Source organism: Anolis carolinensis, chromosome 1, assembly GCF_035594765.1.
Source record: "Anolis carolinensis isolate JA03-04 chromosome 1, rAnoCar3.1.pri, whole genome shotgun sequence".
Lineage (NCBI taxonomy): Eukaryota > Metazoa > Chordata > Lepidosauria > Squamata > Dactyloidae > Anolis > Anolis carolinensis.
In genome coordinates, this window is record NC_085841.1 from 281,289,259 (window position 1) to 281,315,765 (window position 26,507).

Consider the following 26,507-nt stretch of genomic DNA (forward strand, 5'->3'; position numbering starts at 1 on the left):
GTCTGTTTCATTAGGCAGCAAACCTACTTACTGAGACGGTGCAGTTTCTTAAGGTCTTGTCAACAGGAGCTAATCTCTATTGAATTCCTGTTGTTTTAAATCTCTGATTTATTGTCTAACCGAGCTATGAACTGTGGATTCTTTTTCTCTCTTTTGTAAATTATTTTTATAACATTACAAATACAACATAAGACAAAAATCTGAACATCAAGGAGTCAGAACAATTTCCCAAATTAAATACTGGAATCATAAAAAAGGTTTAGTGGTGTTTTAAAATCTATTCTTTATTTATTCATTTATTGGTTATAACCTTCTCTTTGCTTTTGCCTTTCTCAAAAACTATATCCATCCATCCAGAAAGAAAAAAACAACAACACTGTGAGTTATCTTGGAGCCAGCACCCATTCCATGCTATACAATTTCAGCAGTATGCTGCCCATGTAACTGTAATGGCTACTGGGCTTTGTATCTCTGGCTGAGAATTCTAGATACCACTTCCTAAAATGGAAGTCTCATGATTCCTCTGGAAGTTACTGTGGTAGTTAAAGTGAAATCATAAGTACTGTGATTGTAAGTGAAATTATAGTGCTGTGTAGCATGAAAAGGTCCTGGTTTCTACAAAGTTATTTTAGTTAGTCTTTCTCAGCAAATTAAATAGGTCAATAATTATCTACCAGATATTCTTAGTTCCCAGGAATAAAAACAGCAGTTAACCTCCAGTGCACATTAAGGACTACAAGGCTGCTGCAACACTAGTGCAAAAAACCCTTTATATCATGATTTAGGACCTTGTGACATATGCCGCTGGAATCAGCCAGTATGATTCTGACAATTTGACGGTGCATGCACACCATTTATTTATTTATTTATTTATTTACAGTATTTATATTCCGTCCTTCTCACCCCGAAGGGAACTCAGGGCGGATCACATTACACATATAAGGCAAACATTCAATGCCTTAACATAGAACAAAGACAGAAGACAAACGCAGGCTCTGAGCTGGCCTCGAACTCATGACCTCTTGGTCAGAGTGATTTGTTGCAGCTGGCTGCCCAACAGCCTGCGCCACAGCCCGGGCACCATTGCCCCATGCCCTGCACCATCCCAGCTTCCCCCCTACCTCATTTCATGGGGGAAAGCCTGTTTGAGCCAGCTTAACTCATCTTTCCCATGGAAAGATAGGGAGCCTCCCTGGCATTTTTTTGGAGGCAACAGGGGTTTTGCACCAATTCCATCCTTGAGCTGCCCCGGAAGTACTTTTACTGAGTGTGATGAGAGCCGCAGCTGAATTTTGGACCATGTGAATAAGTCCAAAGACACAGAAGTGCTGCCTGATAGATAGGGATCACTTGCTGATTAGTAATCTCAGTGTGCATCTCAAACACCTTTTGCCAAAATCTCTTTGATATAGTGCAGTTCCAGCACATGTGGATAATTTTTCTATGTACATCAGATCCTCTTCAGCTCATCTTCAGAGGAGTATAGTGCTGACAAAAGACCACTCTTTTCATTTCAACATAGATTCTGAGATCCTCAAGGAAACAGTAATGAGAGGCTGCTTGTGTGACAGACGTTCCCTTATTGTTTGTTAAATTCCCACTTGCAGGTCCACTTCCCAAAATGTTTTGAGCCCTTTTGAAGTACCAAATCTGCTGTTGTTCTGTAGCTTCCTCTCCCTATGTTCATCTTCAGTGTTGAATGTTATTAAATATATGTCTGTCTTGAAAAATTTGGTATGTGGACAAACAATTGTGACTGTGTGATATGAACCCAACTTGCAGTTTTGCTGTAATCTAGGTCTTTCTCAATTAGATCTTTTAATCCGAGTAAAACCTATGATTCCTAAATTCTGTACTATCCCCTTCTTATTTGACAACAACAACAACAACAACAACAACAACAACAACAACAACAACAACCATCATCATCATCATCTTTATTTATACCCCGCCACCATCTCCCCTCAATTTCACATCAGTGCAAAACCATGGAGGTCAATATAGTTACAACTCTAGGATAAAAGCTATCTCTGAGTCTGTTTGTTCTTGTCTTTGTCATCCTGTACCATCTGTTTATTTGTTTTGTTGAACCAGGTATTGTTATCTCACTCTCTGGAGTCAGATGATGCGGAAAGGAAGGAGGAGGCTGATTGCCAGCTATCTGTAGCTCTTGAAAATGGTGGTCTTTCTGAGTCCAAGGAGCTGGGGAGGTTGAGCATGATGGGGGGTGCTTATTTTCCAGTAGGAGGTTGCAGATACTGAAGCCTCATTACCATCAAGGAGAGATAGTGCCATTCCCAGCAGTTATAAAGTTGGAGACACCAACCAGATTAGGCATCTGGTATCTAATTACCTACCTATACATTTCCTAACCACTCCTTGTCAGCTTCATTGCTTTTGACTCTCCTTCTTGATGTACACTTTAACATTCATGGTTCCCTGACCTTTGATTGGCTGTAATTTAAGGCCATGTTCTTGATGACATTGTATATCTGCAGTCCTGTCCTACTGAACTGCATCTGGACCAGCTCACAACATTCTTTTGTTTCTCCTTTTTTCATTCTGTTGTATTTCCTGATATGAATTCAGCTTCTATTGTATCCTAAGCACCCGAATCCTGGGACACTTGCTGACTGGAGCATAGAACATCTCTGTACAATGCAGTCTCCTGTTTTGCACACAGTGGGTACTATAATGGCACATGCAATAAGAAATTGGAAAGCCTATTACATATCACTTCCTGTTAAATTATTCCAAAAGTAGACATATGCTCAGCATAAGTGACAGGAGAATTGTGCCCTAAAAAGAGGCGTATTATCATTATGTCTTGATAACTGAAGGCAATGCTATTAACACTGCATAATAATTTCTTCCTGTGAAAATAATCTCTTTTGATTCAACTTTTATTTAAATTTGTGTACATATATTTAAACAGCAAAATTCTTAACGATATATAGGTGGATTTGGAATGCTTGTTAGGATCATCTATATCAAAATTCCATGACGGTGGGTAGCTTCGCATCAACAAGGTGCCATCTGATGAATGTAGAGGGTGTATGCCATGATTTCTTGGGCCATAGGTGACCTTTGTGGTGTTAAAGAATCCCGGTGTATCATAGGCATCTGCAAGGTGTTGGATTTCTTGGGCCTAGTTTTTGCTCAGTTATGGACATACTTGTAAATAATTAAAGAAGATGGCAAGCTATTTAACCTCAGCAGACTGAAAGCCAAAACCAAGGTCATAACAACATCTCCAGTGTGTGCTGATGATAATGTAGTCTGTGCTCATTCAGAAGAAAACAAGCCAGTTTAAACACCTTTGCGGAAAACACCTTTGCGGCCTCTCACTGGAAATCGAGAAAACCAAAGTGCTCTTTCAGCAGGCACCAACCAATCCCTCTGTAATGCCAGAAATACAGCTTAATGGTGTAACATTATAAAATGATGAACATTTCCTCTACCTTGACAGCCACCACTCCACAAAAGTCAACATTGACACTGAAATACAGCACCATCTGAGCTCTGTGAGTGCAGCATTTCTGCAAATGAAGCAGAGTGTTTGAGAATTGTGAAATTCGTAGGGACACCAAGATGATTGTTTATGAAACTATTGTCCTCCCAACCCTATTATACACCTGCGAAATGTGGACCATCTAGAGATGTTACATTCAACTTCATGAACAATTCTATCAGCGTTGCCTCCAAAAAATTCTGCAAATCGCTTGGGAAGATAGGCAGTACAAATGACCACCAGTATGGAAGCAATGATCCTTCGCCATCAACTTCTCTGGACTAGCCACGTTGTCCTAATGCCTGATCACTGTCTCCTAAAGCAGTTACTATACTATCAACTCAAAAACAGAAAATGGAATGTCGATGGACAGGAAAAGAGATTTAAAGATGGCCTTAAAGCCAACCTTAAAAACTATGGCATAGACACTGAGAACTGGGAAGCCCTGGCCCTGGAGGTCAGCTGTTACCAACAGTGCAAATGGACGGAGAAAATGAGAAACGTATCAAGAGGAAGGTGTGTCAAGCCAACTCTTCCATCTGGAAACCAGTTTCCTCACTGTGAAAGAATATACAGATCCAGAATAGGTCTCTACAGTCACCTATGGACCGACTGCCAAGACCCTACACTTGGAAGGCAGTCATACTCAGACACAAGTGATTACCGATGATGGTGATTCCATGAATGCTTGCTACTAAATCTCCCTTAAATTCATGTCCAACAGTTGGTCACTTGAGTGAGGAAGCATATGCAGTAGAATTTGTCACTATTCCTCAACATTACACCATTTTGTCTTCCAAAAAACCTTATCTGATGGTCAGGGCTATAATCAAAGAGGGAGGAGATATAGGAATCTCCATTATTTGAGTGGTCTGCTTATGCAAAGTTTGCAAACAGCCAATTGTTTATACATGTTGGGTGCAAATAAGTTTCATTAAAACACTATGCAGTTTGTCTTTGACCTCAGTATTTATTTATTATTTATTACATCACTTCTACCCTGCCCTTCTCACCCATCAGGGGACTTAGGGCGGCTTACAATATAAACATATATATATATAAAATCCATCGAGATTAAAAATTACAATAAAATTAAGAAAATACATTAAAAATATACATAATTATACATTTAAATATACATTTAAGGCGCTTTCCATGTCCAGGTGGGATCTGTCAGTAGGTCATATATTCATATCTCATTTTTGCTGCTACTCATGCTCAAATGCCTGGTCCCATAACTACGTTTTTGTTCTCTTTTGGAAAGACAGGAGGGAGGGAGCCTGCCTGACTTCAATGGGGAGGGCATTCCATACACAGGGAGCCACTACTGAAAAGGCCCTGTCTCTCGTCCCCGCCAGCCGCACCTGTGAGGCTGACGGGACCGCGAGCAGGGCCTCACCTGACGATCTTAAGCTTCGAGGTGGGTTGTAGCGGGAGACACGTTCGGACAGATAAGCTGGGCCGGAACCGTTTAGAGCTTTATAGGCTAAAGCCAGCACCTTGAATTGTGCTCAGTAGCTAATCGGCAGCCAGTGGAGCTGGCGTAACAGAGGAGTGGTATGCTCCCTGTACGCCGTTCCAGTTATTAACCTGGCAGCCTCCTGCTGGACTAATTGAAGCTTCCGAACAGTCTTCAAAGGCAGTCCCACGTAGAGTGCGTTGCAGTAGTCTAAACGGGATTAACAAGAGCATGGACCACTGTGGCCAAGTCTGGCTTCCCAAGGTACGGTTGCAGCTGGCGCACAAGTTTTAACTGTGCGAAGGCTTCCCTAGCCACTGCTGAGACTTGGGGTTCCAGGCTCAACGATGAATCTAGGATCACCCCTACACTGAGAACCTGTGTCTTCAGGGGGAGTGTAACCCCATCCAGCACAGGCTGTAACCCTATACCCTGTTCGGCCTTCGGACTGACCAGGAGGACCTCTGTCTTGTCTGGATTCAATTTCAATTTGTTGGCCCTCATCCAGTCCGACACAGCGGCCAAGCACTGGTTCAGCACCTGAACAGCCTCCTTAGTGACAGGTGGGAAGGAGTGACAGAGCTGGACATCATCTGCGTACAGATGACACCGGACCCCGAAACTCCTGATGATCTCTCCCAGCGGCTTCATGTAGATGTTAAACAACATGGGAGACAATACAGAGCCCTGCGGGACCCCACAAGTCAACGGTTGTGGGGCCGAGCAGGCGTCCCCCAATGACACCATCTGGGACCAACCCTCCAGGAATGAGTGGAGCCACTGCAGAACAGTACCTCCAAGTCCCATTCCCGCGAGGCGTCCCAGAAGGATACCGTGATCGATGGTATCGAAGGCCGCTGAGAGGTCCAGCAGAACCAGCAGGGACACACTCCCCCTGTCCAGATCATCGAGTAAGGCGACCAAGGCTATCTCGGTACCATGCCCTGGCCTAAAGCCAGACTGTGCCGGATCCAGAAAGTCAGTGTCAACTAAGAATCCCTAATCCAAACCAAGTATGGATTTTTTTTCTCCCTTTCTGCAACGTATATTTAAGTCTGGGCTCTTCCTTATTGATTTGGAAATGTGTTTCCCCTTTGAGTTTTGGTGGTTCTTATCACCCCTGTGGTCATTCATTCCATCTTTTGATAGGGCTAGTGGAAACAATTTCTTGGTTCTAAATTATGCCTTTCCCAAAATTGTTTGAAAAAAACGAGCAAATCAGGATATGCTTTCATGAATTTTGAATAAATAGTCTTCATTCTGAATTTTCCAAAATTAAAAAGAGTTGTAGTGCAAAAATGCAATTTTACTGATGGACAATATAAAACTTAATGGCAAAAATTAAACATATTATTCTGATATCACATGCATCTTTTATTGCTATTCCTTACTAATTAAATAAGAAGAAAGGAACTCTCACATCACATTCTCAAGCTCAGTGAGGGCTTTCTAGGTGGCGGCTCCCAGGCTTTGATACTTTGTATACTTTTATTAACAATATTATATAGTTTTAATTTGTATTGTTTTAAATATGTTGTTATTGCCAGATATTTTTTTAAAAGTTGTCATTATCACTGTCTTGCTTGAACATGGGAATAAAATCCATCCGTTGGTTGTCAGAAAATAGTCTGTAGTGACAAAAATGTGGTATGGATAATAAAACCAAAGCAAACATGTACACACCACAAGTAACTCAACCTTCCAACAGATTTTCTTGTCTGGAGAAACTGTATGTATGGTCTAATTAGTACTGTAAATATGGTTGGATAAGTTCATAGTCAGTACACTAGCTCAGCACAGGATGGGGTGATATTTTAATAGTACATATAGAAAATCCATCACATCTGGGTAAAAATAATTTAGTTAGTTCCCAGATTATATGAAACCTTTTTGGACTCTCCACTGGATTTTACTTAATTACACCATATTGTAATACTATACCTAAGTATGGCTGGTCAGTGGAATTGGTATGCTTTATGGACAATAGGTAGGAATATGTGCCCAGAAGTTTCAGGGAAATTTGAGCTAAACTCTTAAAGTTGATGGAAAAATTTTCAACACATGTTCTCATTATTTTCAGCTGGGTTCTGCCACCGATGGCCATAAAGAGGAAATCACAGACAAAAATATTCTATCAATGAAAAAGAAAGAATTACATTTAGAACAAGATGAAGTAAGTGAACTGTATTCCTTCAGTATACAATACTCATTGTGCACAGATGATTTTGTATATTTTATTATAGCATTTCATTGCATAGGCATTTTCCCCTTTCCTCTTCTTATGTCTGGTGGTAATGCTATCCCATCGTCAGGCCCCACAACAAAATATTCTCTGCACAGCTTTAAAACATATAACTCAGTATTAAAATCCAATAGCTGTACAAACATATGACTTAATCTAATTCAGTCTAATCTGTTTAGGACTCACAACTGGATTTAGCGCATAACACAGAAGAAAATTTCAAACTAAATGAACAGACAATGAGAATCGAACTAGGAAAATTTACTGGTGACCCCCAAATGATAAGGCTAAACCAGTTTTAAACAGGTTTAGTGTTAAAAGTCTGAGATGAAAGAAGCCCCAGCCTTTGTCTACTAGTACTGAAAAGATGTGAAGTAGTTCCTTTCTTTAGTGTAATGTAAGTTTAAATTTGGAACTGATTCCCAAACATTTTGTTCTATTCTGAAAATCATTTTGATATATTAATAAATAAGATTAGCTGAGGTCTTCGAGATATTGTGGAACATTATGGACCTATATGCACTCACTCGCGTACCCACTTGCCGGCACATGTGCACACTTCTCACACACCCCTTTACTCAGTGAGGAGTGGAACAAGCAGTCTAGGTGTGGTATGGGCAGTGTTTCTAAACATCCTAGTCTGAGAACAACATGTGTAGGAGAATAAATGTGTGCAAAAGTTATGGAAATCCTCCAAGTGTTTTCTTACACCTTTGGTAAAGTTGGATTATGTGGACTGTAACCATGTCATTTTAAGAACTCATTTTTAGTAACATTGTGTCTGATGTGTAATATAAATATTGGGTTCAATTAAAAGTTGCTATTTTATAAACCAAATCAGAGGAGTTTTTTTTACTAATTCCTTTTGCAATTCATTGTGGTATTCTCATTCTATTGTGAATGTCCTCTTTATCCTTCGAACAGATTTTCAGAGCTTACACAGAGTCAGAAGAACTAAGACTCAAGAATGCTTCTATGAAAGTATTTAACTCCTGTGGCTTCATCGCTTTCTATCCTTGCAGACAACTTTGTAAAACAGACCTCAGGAGTCCAACAAATAGCAATGTTTACTTCAGCAACTGAGAGAGAATGGGTCACTCTGAGTTGTTATCTGTCCAAGATAGTGAAAATGTCACTTAGTACTGTGAGAAATCAGTTGTTGGCTAAAACATAGAAAGGCATTAGCAAGTTCATTTTTGGCAAAACAATTTGACAGAATAATTATTGCAGTTTTGCCTCATAAACCAAAGGTTAGTTCTTATATATTTTAAATGAAACCCTGATCTCCGAATTTTATAGACACTAGCGGCATGCCTGAGAATGTGGTGTTTAAATGATGCATACTGTGAACACATGCATCAATGCACATTAAAGGCTTTAAACCGGAATAAATAAAGTTGGGAGATACTCTGAGTATAAGCACACCTAAGTGTAAACCACATGGAAAACCAATTAAGAGATAGGCACTCCATTGATCTGCACATGCACAATGCAGGGGGAAGATGAAAACCATGTTGATTTTTCCATAGCCTTGAAGCCGTAGATACTACTGGAACAGAGTCAAAGTCAATTTCTGTGCTCCAATGTGAAATTGCTTCCTCCTCTACTGGTTTCCCATTAACCTAAGTGGACAGTGTAGATGTGCTCCAAGACCTTTTTCAGTCTGGAATTCAGCCATCCGTCCCTATCCCTTTTCTATAAGGATGGAATTTACTCTATTAATCTGGCAGTCTGATCCCAATCATCTCATCAAATTAAATCCAGGAAAATCAGGATGAGATTAGGTCACTTCTGTAAAAGAGTATTTATTGGCAAAGAGTGGATTCAGAAACTGCTTGATAGCAAAGAAAGCCTATCACCCATTGATATTCCCTTCCACCCATTATTACAGGTATTTATTTACAGTATTTATATTCTGCTTTTCTCATCCCGAAGGGGACTCAGGGCGGATCACAATGCACATATACGTGGCAAACATTCAATGCCATTAGACATACGACATATATAGACAGACACAGAGGCAATTTAATATTCCAGCTTCCGGCTTCATGAGAGCATGCTCGATTCCGGCCACAGAAGGAGCTGCTGCTTCACCATTCCACTTGTGACACCGAGTCCTTGATGGAGTACTTCCTCATTAAATTAGCCTCCCCACATAAAGTGGATATAAATATCGCTAATAAATAAATAGATAAATAAATAAATAACATTTCCTACTCGACAGATGCAATTGTTTTTGCGCTGCATAGGTCAACAGCAAGCTAGACTATTAATGGTCGGGAGCTTACTCTGACCCGGGCTGGCTTCAAACTCATGACTTCTCAGTCAATAGTGATTTATTGCAGCTGGCTACTAACTAGCTGCATCACAACCCAGTCCCTGTATTGGTTTCATGTGAAGAAAGACCTACCCATGGATCCAATAGTTTATTCTTCTTCTTAATTATGTTCTGTTTATTTGTATTCCAGGTGCAAATATGTGTTTTTCTTTGAAAAATAGTACTATAACATGTCTCTGTGGAATAAAACTGAAGAGGCCAGTTTGTTTAGCTATGGTACAGTTTTTTTACTTTCATTACAGTTTTCTTGCTACTCCAAAGGAAAATGTTAACTAAGTTCTTACTTTTATGGAAAAAAGTGTAGTTCACAATGCCAAGACATAGTGTGCTAATCATAAGATTCTGCAGGAAATATTGTAATGAATAACTATTAAATCAAGCTTTTTTCCATGCAAAGCTTCATGCTGTGAACCTGACAGCAGGTTCTATAAAAGAAATAATACAAAATTGCTGTGAAGCAAAAATTGAGCATTATCTTTATGTAGATTTATGGAGAAACCTTATTCTTTAGGAGAGGAGATAAGGAATTTTTACTAATTCTATTGCAATATTATTAGTAAAAATACTTTCTTGCTATGTTTTTAAAGTCCAACAGTGAATTTTATTCTTAGGTGCCAGTGGAAATCCAGTGGTTATCATTTGCCAGATATAAGAAAAAATGTTTATTAAGTACAGCATCTCCCATTTCTAGACCTCAAATATGAGTCAAACCTTTATGCCTACAGTTCTGTGCACATACAGAGAGTTCTTACCTAATTCCTTCTGGAAATTCCCCAAGCTCCAGTTTAGGGTTCATTAGGTAGAGAGCGGATTGCTCTTGGAAGGAAAAATCTGCCTCTACACTCACAGTGTAAAAGCACTTCGTGTAAATACACAGGCTTCTCAGAATTCCAGTTTAAAATACAATGTTACTCTGGAGATATTCCCACACACCTCCTTTTCTTCTTAGCTGTACATTTTAAATGTCTCCATGATGTACATATTTGTTTATTCCAGGCTCCAGGTTTTTTTTTATGACAAGGAATTAGAATATTTCCTGCTATATTATAGCAACATTTTTAATGTTTAAATTTTTTTTCTACATTTGTTGTTAATATGAATAGCATATTTCACAAATAGTGCATGCTTAATATTGGAAATAATACAAGAGCATTATGAATTGCGGAAATGTGTCAAAAACTGCAGGTTAAGATGATCCTTGATCAGAAAGATTTTAAAGCATTTATTGCTGTAGATAAGGAAGGGTCATTTTAACTCCCTGATTTTTTAAACTCCTCCTCTACCAATTTGTTTTAGTAGAAGGAGATGTAAGTACATCAGATCCAAATTGGTGTAGACTGAATCTAGCAAGGGAATGGGTGACCTTCAGATCCCACTGAACTAAGGCTGCTGCTTATGAAGATTGTCACCGCACCCACAGCTACATACAGAATTCCCCAATTTGACACAACAAAAACAGAGCTACTTAGAACAGGAAAGAACTGTGTTGGTTTCCATTTTAACACAAACCACAGTAACACATAGTCCACAAACTTTACACATCAATTAAAAAATGCAATCTATTTAATAAATGATTAGATCTTGCATCTGTGTTGCCTATTTTTGTAAATGCCCAGAAATGTATCAAATATTCAATATATTCCTTTTGAATATTTATTTCAGAATTCTACGTCTCTGGTTATTTCTGAAAGACTATCTAAGAAGCATATTAAGTTACACTGGGACTCATCCCTGTGGGTTTCCTCATAATGGGGGAAATGAAACTTTATTAATGTACATGGAAATAGTAAGCTTGTGCAGAAATTTCTAAAGATTTGTAAGTTTTGTAAGTTGAAAGCCATATCCAAAGCTTTTGCATGACTTTAGCATTGAAAGTCTTTAGATTTTAGAACTGAAACTTGCGTAATACATTTTCAGTTTTATTTTGTAAATCTCAGAAGGCTCCCTCCCAAAGTGAGCTTGAACTTCATTTTTATGGCAAGCAAAGCAAAGCAAAAAATAAAAAAAAGCTCCAATTCCTCTGTAAATTAATGGAGTCTCGCCATTAGGAACGGGGAAAAGAGTGAGCAGTGTTTGCAGGGAACAGCAAAGAACTCTGGGAAATGTAGTTTGGGAATAGAGGAGCCCTATGCCAGATAATTCAAAAGGTCCTGCGCTAAACTACATTTCCCAGAATGCAGTGCACTATTCAGCATCAGAGAGATTTGTCCTTCCGTAGCCAGCCAGAGTTCCAATAATTTATGATTTTTGTTCCTGGGTTATAAATGTCATCTCCTAATTGGTTCTATCATAAACATTATTTATTTATTTACTCTATTTATACCCTGCCCTTCTCACCCCGAAGGGGACTCAGAGCGGCTTTACAAATTGGCAACAATTCAGTGCCCTATAAACAAACATATAAAAACTATAAACATATACATTAAACCATAAAAGTAAAAAAATCTATACATTAAAAGCCAATTGCTAAAACCACATAAAAACATGGAAAAGGTTTATTAAACTGTAAAAACTTTTTTTTTTGCATGAGGAACATCATGTTATAGCACATTTTTCTGTAGTATACTATTCAGTCCACCAATTTAACAATGTTTTTGCCTCAAAAACAAAGTTCCTAGAGTAGAACAACTACTCTAAGTAAGGACTTACTTTCAAAGTAAGGACTACACAATCAAATACCTGGTTAAACCCTTGTGCTGGCTAAACTGCTGACCTAAAGGTTGGGTTGCTGATCTGGAGGTTGCCGGTTTGAATCCATGAGATGGGGTGAGCTTCCATCTGTCAGCTCTAACTTGCATGGACATGAGAGAAGCCTCCCAGCTAACACATCCGGGTGTCCCCTGGACAATGGCCAATTCTCTCAGACCAGAAGTGACTTGCAGTATGTTCTTGAGTCGCTTCTGACACGATAATAATAATAATAATAATAATAATCATCATCATCATCATCATCTTTATTTATACCCCCCCACCATCTCCCCAATGGGGACTCGGGGCGGCTTACACGGGGCCATGCCCAGAACAATACAATATAACAAAATATAAAAACAACACATCATAACACAATTAAACAATACAATAGAAAATAATATACATTACAACACAAAATCAGAAAAGCAGTAAAAACCAGGGCGGGCCACATGAACACTAAGTTAAAACTCGGGGTGAGAAAGAAATAAGAATAAAAACCACGGGGAACAGGGGCATAAGATAGTGGTACAGTCTCAAGGATAGATGTTGGAGGGGAGCAACAAAAAGAAGTATATGACAGTTCTTCTCCAAAAGCACAACGGAAGAGCCATGTTTTTAAGTCTTTCTTGAAGGCTAGTAATGTGGGGGCTTGCCTAATCTCAATGGGCAGTGCATTCCACAGTCGAGGGGCCACAGCAGAGAAGGCCCTCTCCCTTGTTCCCACAAGGCGGCCTGAGATATAGGCAGTGGCGACAGAGAGCCTCCCCTGATGATCGAAGAGATCGGGCAGGTTTATGATAGGAGATACGGTCACAAAGGTAGGTGGGTCCCAAACCGTTTAGGGCTTTATAGGTGATGGTCTGCACCTTGAATTGGGACCAGAAAATGAACGGCAGCCAGTGGAGCTCCTTGAACAAGGGAGTGGATCTTTCCCTGTAGCTCGCCCCCGTTATTAATCTGGCAGCCGAGCGCTGGACCAATTGTAGTTTCCGCGCCGTCTTCAAAAAAAAAACCCCAGAAAAATCAAATATAAAGAGCATCTCTCAAACGTTTAAAATTTCCTCATTCATTCATTGTTCATATTGTAGTTTGTCCCCTGAATGGAACTCAAGGTAGCTATCATTAGAAACTATATCTGCTAATTTTGTTACTTTTTCCTTGGCCCAAAACTAACAGTTAAGTTGTTAATAAATTAAAGAGAGAGCAAATCTATTATCATCCAACCGTTTATCACATATATTCACATATAATTTATTTTAGCAGATTGCATTTATTGTTTGTTTGCAACTTCACAGATACAGTCACAAGTTTACCATTGTGGTATGGGAAAAATTTAAGAAAGGAAGGGAAGGTGTTCCAATCCTCCTTTCAAGAAGTCCTTCATCCCACATCAGTTATTAATTACAGTAGAGTCTCACTTATCCGAGCTAAATGGGCTGGCAGAAGCTTGGATAAGCGAAAATCTTGGATAATAAGGAGGGATTAAGGAAAAGCCTGCCGAAGGAGCCAGTAAGCGAGTGGCTGAATGGGGAGGGCTGCAAAGGCCCTCCCCGCTCATCCACTCGCTAGCTCGGCTCCTTCGCCATACCGGGGCTGGCAGCACCGACACCCGGCGTGGCGAAGAAGCCAGTGAGCGAGCGGGCCGCAAAGGCCCTCCCCATTCACCCGCTTGCTGGCTCGGCTCCTTCGCCATGCCAGGACTGGCAGCACTGGCATCCCGCGTGGCGAAGGAGCCAGCCAGCGAGCCTGCCCTCCGTCCCTCGCTCACTCACCCGGCTGGGTTCCAGAAGCACCGGGATCTGGCAGGGTGAGTGAGGGGGGAGGGGGGAAGGAATTTGGTTTGGATAGCCCGGATGCTCGGATGAGCGGGGCTTTATTGTAGTATGTACAAGTGAGAGGTAAAAGTTGTAACAAGAGCCAGACAGGCCCTACGACAACTAGGCTATACCTAAGCCAAAGCTGGGAAGGAGCTGTGACTGTGGAGAGTACATTACTTTGCTTTGCAGTGCCTGAAAAGGGACTGCTGCCTGAGCAAGTGGCATAAACTGAGCTTCTTGAGTAGTAGTCCCCAAGGCTTTCATGTATCTTTCTTTGTGCAGTGAAGTCTTCTGACTTTCCCCTTGAGATGTCTTTTTCTATAGGAGAAGCTGACAGAATAATGGACACTTTACCCGTGACTCAGGCATATGCCTGAGCATCAAGGTTTCTGGTAAACACTGACACATCTTCTCTGAGTCTCAGTTCTTTGTTGGAAATCTTCTGACATTTTGGAATTTGTACATGGTCCCACAGCTCTGTGTGTGAGAGAGGGAGTGGGGGATGTGCTGTGTTAAATTCTTTATTCCCTCAGGGAAGAATTAATAATTTAATCAATTTTCTCCCCACTGCCAGATGACTTCTAAAACTAGGTTGTGCAGATATGAGAAAGCCTCAGGCAGTGTGTGTGTAAAGAGGTAGCCAAATGAGGAGGAACAAGGAGACTGTAGCTTTCCTCTCTTCAGTCTTTCATCCCCTGGAGTGAGAAGAATGCCCAGGGAAGCTATAGTTTTCAGTGACTGATTCAGCTCCCTCTCTCTGCCCACCCACCCTCTGAAAAACCTTTTGGAGAAACTCAATAAGAATTGGGGAAGCTATAGCCTGCTACTATTCTCTCTAGACCAATGGTTCTCAACCTGTGGGTCCCCAGATGATTTTGGCCTTCAACTCCCAGAAATCCTAACAGCTGGTAAACTGGCTGGGATTTCTGGGAGATGTAGGCCAAAACACCTGGGGACCCACAGGTTGAGAACCATTGCTCTAGAATGTTAAATGCCTTTCATTTGACATTGGGGGAGTAGGTGGGAGCTACACAAGGATAAAGGAGGCTATAGGTTTTAAAGAAAGATTTTTCATGTGTGCTTGCTATTGAAACACAGCCTATTAGTCTGCCATGCCACCTTTCCTTTAAACATTTTCCCTACCAGGACAGCTGGTACAGTTGGAAGTCAGTCCTACGCTTGCCTCTGAAGAGATTGGTTTTCACTGACAGCAATCACCTGGGGATCAATGAACTACAGAGCACCCTGCAATACCCAAAGCCTCTCATGGATGCTTTAACTAGTAATAATTTAGGTAGCGAATCTCAATAATTACATTATCACACCAGAGCTTCAAAGTGGACAGCCCCGCATTTCTGCCGCCTGCAGAATTCTGGAAAAGGCAACTGTCTGAACCTAGAATTGTGTCTAGCGTGGAATCTATGAAACCTCTTGTTGTTGACAACTCGTAAGCCTGTTTATCAAAGACTTTATTTTATGTTTGAGGTAAAAACTTTTGTTTTGCATTTGTTTGATGATTAACATTGAGATAGTACTTTCTGTTTTCTAAATTGCATTATCTTTATTTTGGCTAAAGTAAAGCTCTTTTTATTTGCTTTCACTTGTGTCTAAGGGTGTTTCTGGCGTAGAACTGGACATGGTGTGACAGTGTGTTTAATACTACAGGCAAAACAGGATGCTTAGAAACAAGTATATCGGGGCGAGAAGGGCTCTGAGTCTTGCAGAAGTCTTTTTTTTTAAAAAAAACAACCTATTCCTTCCACCCACCCAGAATGACAATTGGAAAAAAAGGGACAGAAAGCGATGGACAGACAATAGAATGCTCTACTTGGAAGCAGTGACTGGATGAACACTTCCATATAATGTGGTTTCAGAATGTAGTTTAACTGCATTGGATTTCACTGGATTCTATAAGTCTACACTGCTATATAATCTAGTTCAGTGCAGTTAAACTGCATTTTGAAACTGCATTATATGGCAGTGTAGATCCAGGCAGTGCCTGGTAGAACCCTCAATACTCAATAGGAGGATGCTTTACAGCAGGGGAAATACAGTGCAAAATTTTGTGGCAGATCACACTTGTTTTTGCTCATTACGTCTGTTCTTCTTGTGAACACACAGACCTTCACTATAGGAGCTTTGTAGAGGCCAGAAGTCAATGTTTACAACTGGATCTGTACCAGAAAGAGAGTTAGGGTGTTTTCATATCATTTTTGAATATTTATTTCTTCTGCCTACGCTGGCCCAGAAGGAGTTCCATGATGGGTTCAGTTCCTTGAATATATTTATAAATATCTAAACAAGGGAATATATATGTTCTATCAATATAAATAAAAATGTAAATGTCCATTTGTGAATGGCCTCATATCTCTAAAACTACTTAACAGATATCTTCAAAAATTGGACACAACATAGTATTCGAACTGGTGAGTGTTTTTTGATATTCGCATACCTACTTTTACACACATGTCACATCTGATACCGATAAAACCATGCTTTGGACTACTAAGCAACACATGCAACTGCTTAAGGAAGGAGGAGAAGGACGGTGAGGCTGAGGTGAAACCGGAAGTGGCAGGGGAAAGGGAAGGGAAGAAGGCCTTTCCCTCCACCTTGAAGACGGGCCACAGCAGGAAGAAGGGAGGCATTCAGGAAGAGTCTCCTTGTGCTTTGGGAGGAGGGGCATCTTTGGAGCCCCTCTCACCCACTAGCAACAACTGCAACAATAATGACACGGTGAGGGCTGAGGCGAAACCAGAAGTGGTGGGTGAAAGGGAAAGGAAGAAGGCAGCTGATGGGAAAAGGGCCTTTCTCTCCACCTTGGAGATGAGCCAGAGTGGGAAGCACCTCCAAGGCAATGGCTGAGGTGGAAGAGACCTGCAGGGAGGCCTGAGGGTGAGTGACTGAGAAGGAAGGGAGGCATTTAGGAAGATCCTCCTTGCACTTTGGGAGGGGGGTGGCTTTGAAGGCCTCCCACCCACTAACAACGATAACTACAACAACAATAATACGGATGAGGGGGGATTGGGGTCGCTTCCATTTTCCATTCAGGAAAATAACATGGGGGCATGGCCTATGAGGAAGCCACACCCCTGTCATTCTCCCCAAGGGGAGGGCAGAGAGAGAAAGAGACCTATATCCATCCATCTATCTATATTTACACTCAGGGGCAATCTTTAGAATTCTGTGGTTTACATCTAGACACTGATTGCTTCTCTCATATGTTGCATGTTCTAGAGTTGGCAAACCAGACAATCTCTATATCTGCACAATGGATCAACCAAAAATATTGCATATTCACAAGCATTGCGAAATCACATATATTTGAAATCTGCTCTTTCACTACCCTTTCTTTCCAATTTAACCAGACTGGGCCATAGCAACACGTGGCCAGGTACAGCTAGTAGACATATATAAAATGCACAGAAACACTACATGTACCATGCAGTGAAAAACATGGCAATGAAAGCATTGTTATTTTCGGGTTGGCACTCTAATGGAGGTATATAGAGACAATGACTACCACTCTTACACAGTCATCTCTATATGATAGGAATCAGCAAACACAATATTAAGAAAAATAGCCTGGTATCTATTGAATCTGAACAAAGATTCGTCTAAGCAACAGCCTCACTCATCCTGGTTTCTATCCACTCAGATCCATACAAGGTTTTCCTGGAGAATGAGGAATAAAATGTGTGTGTTTTCTTAAGCACAATGAGTGTGCATTTCTTTTCCAAACTGATGCATGCATAAAGCTTTCCTTTGTGGAAAGGATTCATAGGGTCAGAAAATGTGTAAAGAGAAAGGCTATATATCTCACAGGCCTGCATGTTTCCACTTGGATGCTTCTCCACAAACAGAGACTGAATTATGAACAGACCTATTAATACGGGGATCACAAAAGGTCAAGTTTTGTCTTCTTTCAGAATTGTATTTGAATGAGAGTGGGGAGGGATTTTATGTTAGAAAAAAGCTATTCACAATGAAGAATTTTATACAGGCTTTTTATTTATTTGGCTTTTAGAACATACAGTGAAAAAAAAAATCTGAGGTGAAATCTAAGGGAACACAGACTTGAAAGGTGGGTTTGGTCATTTACAGATTGACCTTTGAAAGTATATTGTTTCCAAAGGAATAAAAAAAAAAACCCAGAAAGCCATTTTGCAGAAAGGTCTTTGTTGACAAAAAGTTTCTTTGATCTAGCTGAAGAAACATTCAGAGCATTGCTGACCAATAACTGCTATTTCCTTTTTGTATAGCTGCAGCTCTAAAGCCACAAACTTACGCTGAAGTAAATAATCAGACTCAACAGGCAATGCTGAATTTTAACAAGCAATTGTAAACAGAGATACAGTACTTGCATATATTTAAAAAACAAGTTCATAGTCGAATCTAGAATATTAAGCATAAACATTGGTTACATCATGGGAAACCATGCCAATATATTAAAAGACAATCAAAGTATTTGGAAAAGTTGTTTAAACAGTTAAAGGGAGCAGATTTTTATAATATGTATACAAGAGTTAATACACTGTTTCCCTATCTCACATCTGACAATGTAAATACTTTGACCCATCTCTGCCTAGCACTTCCTGCAGTCATCCCCAGGTTTTGGAAATAGAGTAGATTAGAATCAGTTACTTACTTACTTATTTATTTATTTACTTATTTCTTTATAATCAAAATAGAATCCCCTCTTACCTTGCGATTGCTAACTTTGTTCATTTGGGCTTCTTCAGTAAAGTGAAACTCATTGTTAAAATAAACCGAAAGGAAACTATTGGACTCACTTCTGGTGCATAGTGTGGGATAAAATATCAAGTTTAATGTCCATTTTGCTAATAGAATGGCACTATTTTAGACTAACTTTTACTTTGAAGTATTTCAATAGATATCTTGAGGGCCATTGTGTGAATGGACTACTGGACTAGGTAGGTTTTTAGTAGGACATGAGTATAATGCAGCTTTTTTGGACCTGTTCCTATGTTTCTGATACTGGAGCCAGTGCATAATAATCAGTAGCATTATATATAATCTATTCGGTGAGTCCTTGGTACCTGCTGGGGCTTGATTTGAGGATGTCCGTCCCCATGGATATCAAAATCCGTGGGTGGTCCTGTCCCATTATGTACAGGATGGGCCAAGAGTCACAAAGGAGGTTCCATATACAATGGTGTACCAAAATGGTGTCCCATATATAGCATGGCAGAAATCAAGGTTTGCTTTATAGAATTAAAAATAATTCAAACTGTGGATGGTTGAATCCACAGCTACAAGATTTGCCTGATCACCTTCTAAAGCCATCCAATGTAGATTTTTACCACACATCAAGGTAACATATTTTTATGTTACACTGCGTGAAATGATATTTTGGTCTGTCCTGGATCTCCTGTCATTCATTCCGCTTTACTGAGTCCCCTTCCACACAGCTTTATAAAATCCACATTGAACTGCATTATATGACATTGTGGACTCAAATAATCCAGTTCAAAGCAGATATTGTGGATTATCTGCCTTGATATTCTGAGTTATATGGCTGCGTGGAAGGGCCCTGAGTGATTCCAGCTTCCATTATTCTGAGAGAGGAACAAACATCTCACTGTCTACTTCCTCCACGCCCATAGTGATTTATGAACAAGTTAAAAAACCTCAAGGACCTCATCATTTAGATCTTATCATTATAGGAATTGTCAAACCATTAGATCCTATCATTATAGGAATTGTCACCCCTGTCCCTACAAAATTTAACAAACAACTTTGAAAGCTAAGAACAGCTACAAAAGCTTGCTACAGCATTCTTTCTCTAAGTTACTCTCAAATATAACTTTGCTCCGATGCTTTTAGAGAACTCTGAAGTTTAGTGAGATAGGACCTACCTTTACAGACATACTGAATATTCTTTGGCAAAACCTGTTCGTCTATTTGCTTTATAATTTTATCTTTAATAACATTTTCCATTCATTTATAAGGAACAGATTTGAAGTTTCTTCTAATACCCCAGACACTTCTGGTCCCCAGCATTTTGGTTAAGGAGTGCAGCAGGTTAAACCACTGAGCAGCTGAATTTGCTGACCAAAAGGTCAGTGGTTCAAATCCAGGGAGCAGGGTCGGCTCCCGTTGTTAACATAAGCTTCTGCCAACCTAGCAGTTCGAAAACATGCAAATGTGAGTAGATTAATAGGTACTGTTCTGGCACTTCATGAAGTCATGCCGGCCACATGACCTAGGAAGTGTCTACAGACAACGTCAGCTCTTTGGTTTAGAAATGGAGATAAGCACCAACCCCCAGAGACTTAATGTCAAGGGAAAACCTTTTCCTTTTCCTAACCTATTACCGTGGGTCTCTGTATTTTCAGACAGTGATCAACAAGACCCCAAAGTAACTGTTTTATTCATATTTGATTTTGTTATAATTACAATTAGAGGTGTCATTGGCAGGTATATCAACTTTATATGTATCCTTTTATTTGTGTGAAATATATATATGTATAAATGTAGTCATTAATAAAGTGCATTCTAAAGAAACTTTTCCAGCATAATGTTAATGTTAAATAATTGCATGCAACATGAAAGCAAAGTGTTATTTTCAGGGAGGAGATAGCAGAGTTCTATTGGATTGGCTTGTTGATTTTCATATGCCTTTTTTCTGGATTTTTCTTTCTAGGATTCAATAAGGCAGGGACACTCATATACGTATTTTGTTTTTTGCCAGACTGTACTGAAATGGCATAGAATCATAGAATAATAGAGTTAGACGAGACCACATGGGCCATCTAGTCCAACCCCCTGCAACGTAGGAAAAGCACAAAAGTATCCCTGACAGATAGCCATCCAGCCTCTGTTTAAGTTTCCAAGGAGCTTCCGTCACACTCCGAGGCAGAAAGTTCCATTGTTGAATAGCTTATACTGTCAGGAGGTTCTTCCTAATGTTCAGGTGCAATCTCCTTTCCTGTAATTTAACTCCATTGCTCCTAGTCCTAGTTTCAAGAGCAGTCATCTCTTCCCTCAGTTTGTAAGGAAAATTCCAATAGGTGTGACATCAACAATTGCCTCCTACTAATCGTGCATGAAATTTAATCCTTCAGGTGAACAAGTTGATTGATGAATTGCAGGCAGCTATAAAGAGCTACAAAGGTCACCTCTCAAAACTTCTCCCTCAGTTACGGGCTGAACAAGAGCAATGCACTTCCTATGTCTACCAGCACATTAAAGAACTTCCTGCAAACACACTTGTCTCACAAGGTCTGCAGCTAAAGGTAATGTGCCTACTACATTTTGCCAACTATGTTTTTAAAAGACATTTCTTCAATAATATTCCAAATGCATTGTACATTTCAATTTTGATTCTTCAAAAGTGAGATTTTGATTTATTTCTTCCAGTATTCCAATTCATTAGTATTTAATTAAAGCAGCAGATTGAAGATCTATAAATAAATGCAAGAAGGCAGATGCATACAACACTATATATGCAGAAACTTATTTCTAATCAAAGATGCATAGAAATAATGTCATTTATAAAGGGCACACACTGCAGATTTGCCTAATAAAATGCACAAAGCCAGGGACATACTGCAAGTAGTAACAACATGCATGTACTTATGAATAAGCTATTACAGTCAAAACTTGGGACCAACACATAAGTAATAATTGGTTACTTGGTAATGCATTGACTTTGTTATTAATAAGAGTTTAATAGCGTTAACTCAGCAATGGGTTAAAATTATAGGAGAACAGATTCCACCTGAACAATAGGAAGAACTTCCTGATAGAAAGAGCTGTTCGACAGTGGAACTTTCTGACTCCTTGGAAGCTTTTCAACAGAGGCTGGATGGCCTTCTGTCAAGGGTGCTTTGATTGTGTTTTTCGTGCATGGCAGGGGGTTGAACTACATGCCCCACATGGTATTTTCAAATTCTAGCATTCTATGAGTCTTTGATTTTAACTTACTGTTGTTACCCCACGAGCACCATATTTACTACTTTTACGGCATATTGCTACTGAGGTTTCACTTTATTGTCAGTTAACTTATTATGAATTTTTACCAAACAAAAGACAGCAATAACAAAGAACAGGTCCAATTTTACTAACAGTTCTAATATGAATAGCAACACACTCACAAAATTACCACCTGCCTGATAACACAAGGAAATTTGCCTGGCAAGCAGTGTGTTTCTAGATACTCATCCGAGTTCCTGGTAGACTCACCAGAAGAAAATGAATAAATGATGTCATAATGCAAATTATAGTGCAATTTAACACTGACTTCTAATACAAATAGCCACACACACACTCACAAAATTGCCACCTGTCTGGCAACACAAGAAAACAAGCCTAACATGTAGCATGTTAACAGTCTCTGCAAGGGCATTTGGATGAGAGACTGTTAACATGCTACATGTTAGGCTTATTTTCTTGTGTTGCCAGACAGGTGGCAATTTTGTGAGTGTGTGTTTGGCTAGACAAAAATCAGTAAATGATATTATAATGAAAATTATAGTACAAAAACATATGAGTTATAATTTGAAGGAACTTCTATCTTACATTAACACAGTCTGCCAAAATAAAATTCTCCCAAAATTCCCTGAAGAACTACTGTGGCAGAATATAGAGTCTTACAAGATTACCATATGTAAGTTGACCTTATATATGTCAAGGACAGGTTTTGAGGTGAAAACTATGAATTCGGATATGACTTGTGGATAAGTTAAGGGTCCATCAGCAGATGGAAAACTCCAGTAGCATCTCAGTAGCCCAACTGCTACTCAGAATGGATGGTTATCCAGATATTTAATATCCAGCCTCTGTTTAAAAGCCTCCAAAGAGGGAGCCTCCACTACACTTCTAGGTAGAGAGTTCCACTGCTGAACAGCTTTTATAGTCAGGAGGTTTTTTCTAATATTCAGGTGGAATCTCATTTTCTGTAATTTGAACCCATTGCTCTGAGTCCTAGTCTCCAAGGCAGACATGGAGACTTCTAAGTAGTGGAACCTTCCAAGCAGTGTCACTTTTTGTAATTGTGCTATTGTGATTCAGCCTCAGACAAACCGGATTATTTGCACTTGCACAGTTCATCTTCTGAATCTTCTAGAGCTATTCAGTTGAAGATCCCCCCCCCCCCCCGGGACCATACAACTCATGCTCAGTATGGTTCCTGCTCAAGTTCCCTCAACGTTCTTTATCCACTATGATAGCAGCATCACAAGGAATTTTGCTGCATTAGCTACTTTTTGACATCTTTTCTCAACTGTTATACTTATTGGTTCCTGATTGGTTGTATGCTAAAGACATGGCAACAGTCGACTAGAGAGCGAAAACTTTATCCTGGCCAGAGAAATTTTGTCCCCCACATATTCAATAAAGTTTGTGAAACACAAAGGTTTTGCCATATAATCAACTTTCTCCATGTCTTTATGATAAAAGCAATGAGGAACAGACATGTATAACCCAGTAACATCACCCTGTTGTTCCCAGGCACAAGAACATGACCAAACTTGTCCGGACAGATGGCCATGCAGCCTCTGAATTACAATAATATTGAAGTTCTGTTCCTGGCTTGAAAGTGTCAATTCCTGTTTAATAGTGTAGTCCTGACTTTGAAAGTAGTTGTCCTACTCCACAAACTTTGTTTGTGTACCAAAAATGTTATTAGACGTGTGGAGGATGAAGTTTCTCTTGCCAGGACAAAGTTTTCATCCATCTTTTCAGAATAAAAGCAATGGGGAACAGATATGTATGACCCAGGAACAAAACTTGTATGAACAATGCGCATACTCGCATCTGTGCATTTAATGTTTTTTTTTTAATGCTGAAATTTCTGGTGGACGTCCCGCAGTGGCCATCTTGCGGGCTTCAAAATCCTGTAACAAAGCAGCAAGTCTGGACATTGCAGGCAGAAAGCCCAGGACCAACAGGTCTCAAATACTGGTTTTTTTTTTGCCCCTCATGGTAAACCCACAATTTGGTGCTGTCTGGAAGTGCCATAAGTGTGAAGTAGGCTCCATTTCAGGTTTCTAAAAAGAGGAAAAAACATTCATATGATTATTTATCTTGTAAGAAAAGTCTCAATCTGCTGATTTTTCTTCTTTGGATCCTTCATCCAATCATACTGAAGCATACTAAAATTACCTGTTGGCGAAAGCCTACCATTAAATACTACAGTAGAGTCTCACTTATCCAACATAAACGGGCCGGCAGAACGTTGGATAAGTGAATATGTTGGATAATGAGGAGGGATTAAGGAAAAGCCTATTAAACATCAAATTATGTTATGATTTTACTAATTAAGCACCAATACATCATGTTATACAACAAATTTGACAGAAAAAGTAGTTCAATACACAGTAATGCTATGTAGTAATTACTGTATTTATGAATTTAGCACCAAAATATCACGATATATTGAAAACAGTGACTACAAAATGCGTTGGATAATCCAGAACGTTGGATAAGTGAGTGTTGGATAAGTGAGACTCTACTGTATAACCATGTATTATTGAATTAGAGATTATTTCATTTTTAAAAATATATTTGTTTGTATTATGAATTGATTTAAACAAGAGAAACACAAATGAATTTTTATGCTATCTGCCGGTCCACTACTCTTCTAATTAGTTTTTAATGGTTTAACTCCTCATGTAAAGTTATCTTCACCGAGTCTTGGTTGAAAAGTAGATATTGCTATACTACTTTGTTGCTTACATTACTTTGGAAAAGGGAAAAATCTTAAGTATATTACAACAATATTGTCAAGATGTTGATGTCAGTGTGGGAGTAATCAGACATTCCTGTTTGTTTGTCTGTTGATTCTATTTCCAATTTATTTTCCTAGAGTTCTGTAGTTTTTCTTTGGTCTTTACTCTTTAACTGATACACAGGCAAGCTTCCTAGGTGGTCTGGTTTGCTGTTTTAACCAACATTGTCCTGAATATTGAAAAACTCCATGTGTTCTTGAATTGTGGTATTAATTTAGAGCATTCTTTTGAGGATAGCATCCTCATTTCTGACTCTTCTATACTGATTCACAATTTCTACATACAGAACTGAACTTCTCCATCCATTTTATTGTATCGTTCAAATAATATTTTCATGTTAAACATAATGGATTGCACTTCCTTCATATCTGAAAGTGGTCCTCAGTGCATCAGTATGCATTTTGTATCCAGGTTTTAATTTGTATTTTAGCAGTCTGTCTATATTTAATTAATTTAAATCATTTACTGAGTAAATCCATATTGCACATTTTTGATTTTACCAATCTTGGGTTTGAAGGATCAAGAAGTTTCTGTGGTGATACAACACACACACACACATATTCAGAAACTTGTTATGTTTGCTATGATATCAAAAATGTTATGATATCAAAATCCATGATTTTAGAAAAATATTTTAATGCATTAACTGTAGCTTTTCTAGTTTAACCATTATGACAATGAGCAAAACGGAAAGAGAAGAAAAGCAGTTTGTTATAGTTAGAATGTGAAGGCTACCAAACATTTCCTATCTTTAAAATTATGTAGACATGAAATCTGAATTCTGTTGTTCTCTGTCCAGGGTTACAATTTTAAATGTGATTACTAGGGAGTAAGCCCCATTATTAACAAAATAATAATTATCAAAATGTATTAACAATTTTTCAGTTCGATAATGTTTATACCGGTAAAATAGGCAGGAATACAAAAATAATCAAGCAATAAAACAATTAAATAATAATGTACACAGCTCAGCAGCAGAGTTTCATTGAAAAGCCTAGATAGAATATCTGCACCAACTGAATATGAAGTCAGAAGATATGTGCAGGGCTTTATATTCCAAGGAAAATATCTTGAGGCTGGTATATTGGTGACATTTGCAACTTCTCAGAAATGATGTGACATATTTCCGGTAGGCTGTCCTGCTTACTCAAATTGCTGCAGTTTTGCATTTCTTTTCAGCTGGCCTTTACTATAGACCAGTGGTTCTCAACCTGGGGTCCCCAAATGTTTTTGACCTTCAACTCCCAGAAATCCCAACCAGTTTACCAGCTGTTAGGATTTCTGGGAGTTGAAGGTCAAAACCATCTGGGGACCTGTGATGAGTCATGGGCCATGTAGTCCCGTTCATGGCACTGTAGTTCCAGATGAAGAGGAGAACTTGGGTTTTTCACCGTCTCAGTCAGAATTGGAACCTTCCCAGCCAGATTTGGGAACCTTGCACCTGCAAGAGATTTGTCTTCCAGAAATCTGTCAAACAAGCCCTGAGTCTAAATCTCCTGTGTTTTCTCGCCACGAGTTTTGTAAACAACAGAGAGGAGTTCAAGCGGCCTCTCGTAGGAGTGCTAGGATAGCTGCTAAGAATTCAGCTGATTAAGCCTGCTTTCCATGGGAAACCTTAAGGAGTCATGCATCTGGACCCAGAGATTAGCTTTCGTTTCTGGTTCCCCAGAGAACTGCTCTTTGGTGGGAAAACTA

General features: G+C 39.4%; 1 protein-coding gene across 1 annotated transcript in view; it reads left to right on the forward strand.

The window, feature by feature from the left end:
* The window catches only part of dcdc1 (doublecortin domain containing 1), a 366,393-nt gene that overhangs the window by 142,011 nt on the left and 197,875 nt on the right, over positions 1–26,507 (forward strand). Inside the window, exons 10-11 of the mRNA XM_062979386.1 lie at positions 7,051–7,143; positions 21,147–21,317. Of these exons, the coding sequence (XP_062835456.1) occupies positions 7,051–7,143; positions 21,147–21,317 (264 nt within the window). The remainder of the gene's footprint in view (positions 1–7,050; positions 7,144–21,146; positions 21,318–26,507) is intronic.